A 1,399-nucleotide genomic window follows, 5' to 3' on the forward strand; every position below is an offset into this window, starting at 1 on the left:
ATGGGAAGGTTCCGGGGAGGCCGCTGGCGCCCGCGACCCCGCCGATGCTGGGCCCACACTCACATCGTCCGAGCCGCCATTCCCTCGGTCTTGGAGTCACCCGACTTGGTGCCCACACCAACTTCGGAGGTGCGTCAGAACAACCGCCCCGAGTGTGAGGCCGCGGTCAACAGCCATGCCGCCCTGGAGTTCCACGCCTCCTTCCAGTGCCTGGCCGTGGCCTTCTACCTCAACCGTGATGACGTGGCCCTGAAGCACTTCCACCACTTCTTCCTGCTCCGCTCCCACGAGCACAGCAAGACAGCCGAGAGCCTGATGTTCCTGCAGAAAGAGCGTGGGGGCCGCGTCTGCTTCCTCGACATCAGAAAGCCTGAGAGCCAAGAGTGGGAGAGTGGACGCCAGGCCATGCAAGACACCCTGCACCTGGAGAAGTGCGTCAACCAGAGCCTGCTCGACATGCACCAGCTGGCCATCGAGAGCTGCGACGCCGACCTGTGCTACTTCCTGGAGACCGGCTACCTGGACCAGCAGGTCAAGTTCATCAAGGAGCTGGAGGACCATGTCAGCAACCTGAGCAACGTGGGGTCCGCGGAAGGCGGCCTGGCAGACGACGTCCTTGACAAGCTCACCCTGGGCCACGGCGACAAGTAGGACTGATCCTGGACTGGACTTTCCCCTGAGTCCTGGGTGAGTGCCCACGGTCACCCTGCCTGCCATGAAGTCTGCAGTATTGCCCTTGCAGAATAAGTTCACTTAAGTTTCCCTTCTTTCCGTGTTTCCAGTTCTTCCAATAAATTGCTTCCTAAAGAAATAAAGGTCCCTTGTTGATTCATGCGTGCAAACCCTTAACCTTTCAAGTTTTAAAACAGGTATCCAGGAGTCTCTTGAGCTAACCCTGTCCACAGGCAGCTCAGGATCTCCACAGAGGGAGGGAGAAGGGGTTCCATGGGACCCTGAACAATACAAAATGTACCTTCCCCTAATAAACAATGTTGTATATGGGATGGGTGTGGGTGAGGAGAGGCGCTGGTGAATGTGGGTGCCTGTCAATAGATGAGCAATAAAAATATGGCCTGAAAATCATGATTCGGGTTGATCTCCAGAAACAGTTAAGGGAAAGGGATTGGGAAGGGAACGAAATAAAGGGGTCTTCATTTTGTTTGAAGGAGACTTCTGGGTAGCAAGATGGGCGTCCTGGATGCTGGCACAGCAGAGTCCCTCTCTGACAAGCTCACCGTGGCCTACAGTGACAATCTAAGTGTAGCAGGGCTGGCTTTCCTAGAGACATAACTTCCTGTGGTTACCACTGTTGAGCATGGATGCTACCCTTAAAAAACATTCACTGTGATTTTTTACTTGAACTGTACCACCCTGAGATAAAGTAACATGGTAGCACTCA

The 1,399-nt window shown here is 54.5% G+C and overlaps 1 protein-coding gene across 1 annotated transcript; it reads left to right on the forward strand.

Annotated features, from left to right (window-relative positions):
• Positions 1 to 651, forward strand: LOC122690507 (ferritin heavy chain-like). Its single transcript, XM_043897447.1, has one exon. It carries the CDS (start codon positions 1 to 3, stop codon positions 649 to 651), a length of 651 nt encoding a protein of 216 aa, XP_043753382.1.
• Positions 652 to 1,399: the final 748 nt, after the last annotated feature.

Source organism: Cervus elaphus, chromosome X (genome assembly GCF_910594005.1).
Source record: "Cervus elaphus chromosome X, mCerEla1.1, whole genome shotgun sequence".
Taxonomy (NCBI): domain Eukaryota; kingdom Metazoa; phylum Chordata; class Mammalia; order Artiodactyla; family Cervidae; genus Cervus; species Cervus elaphus.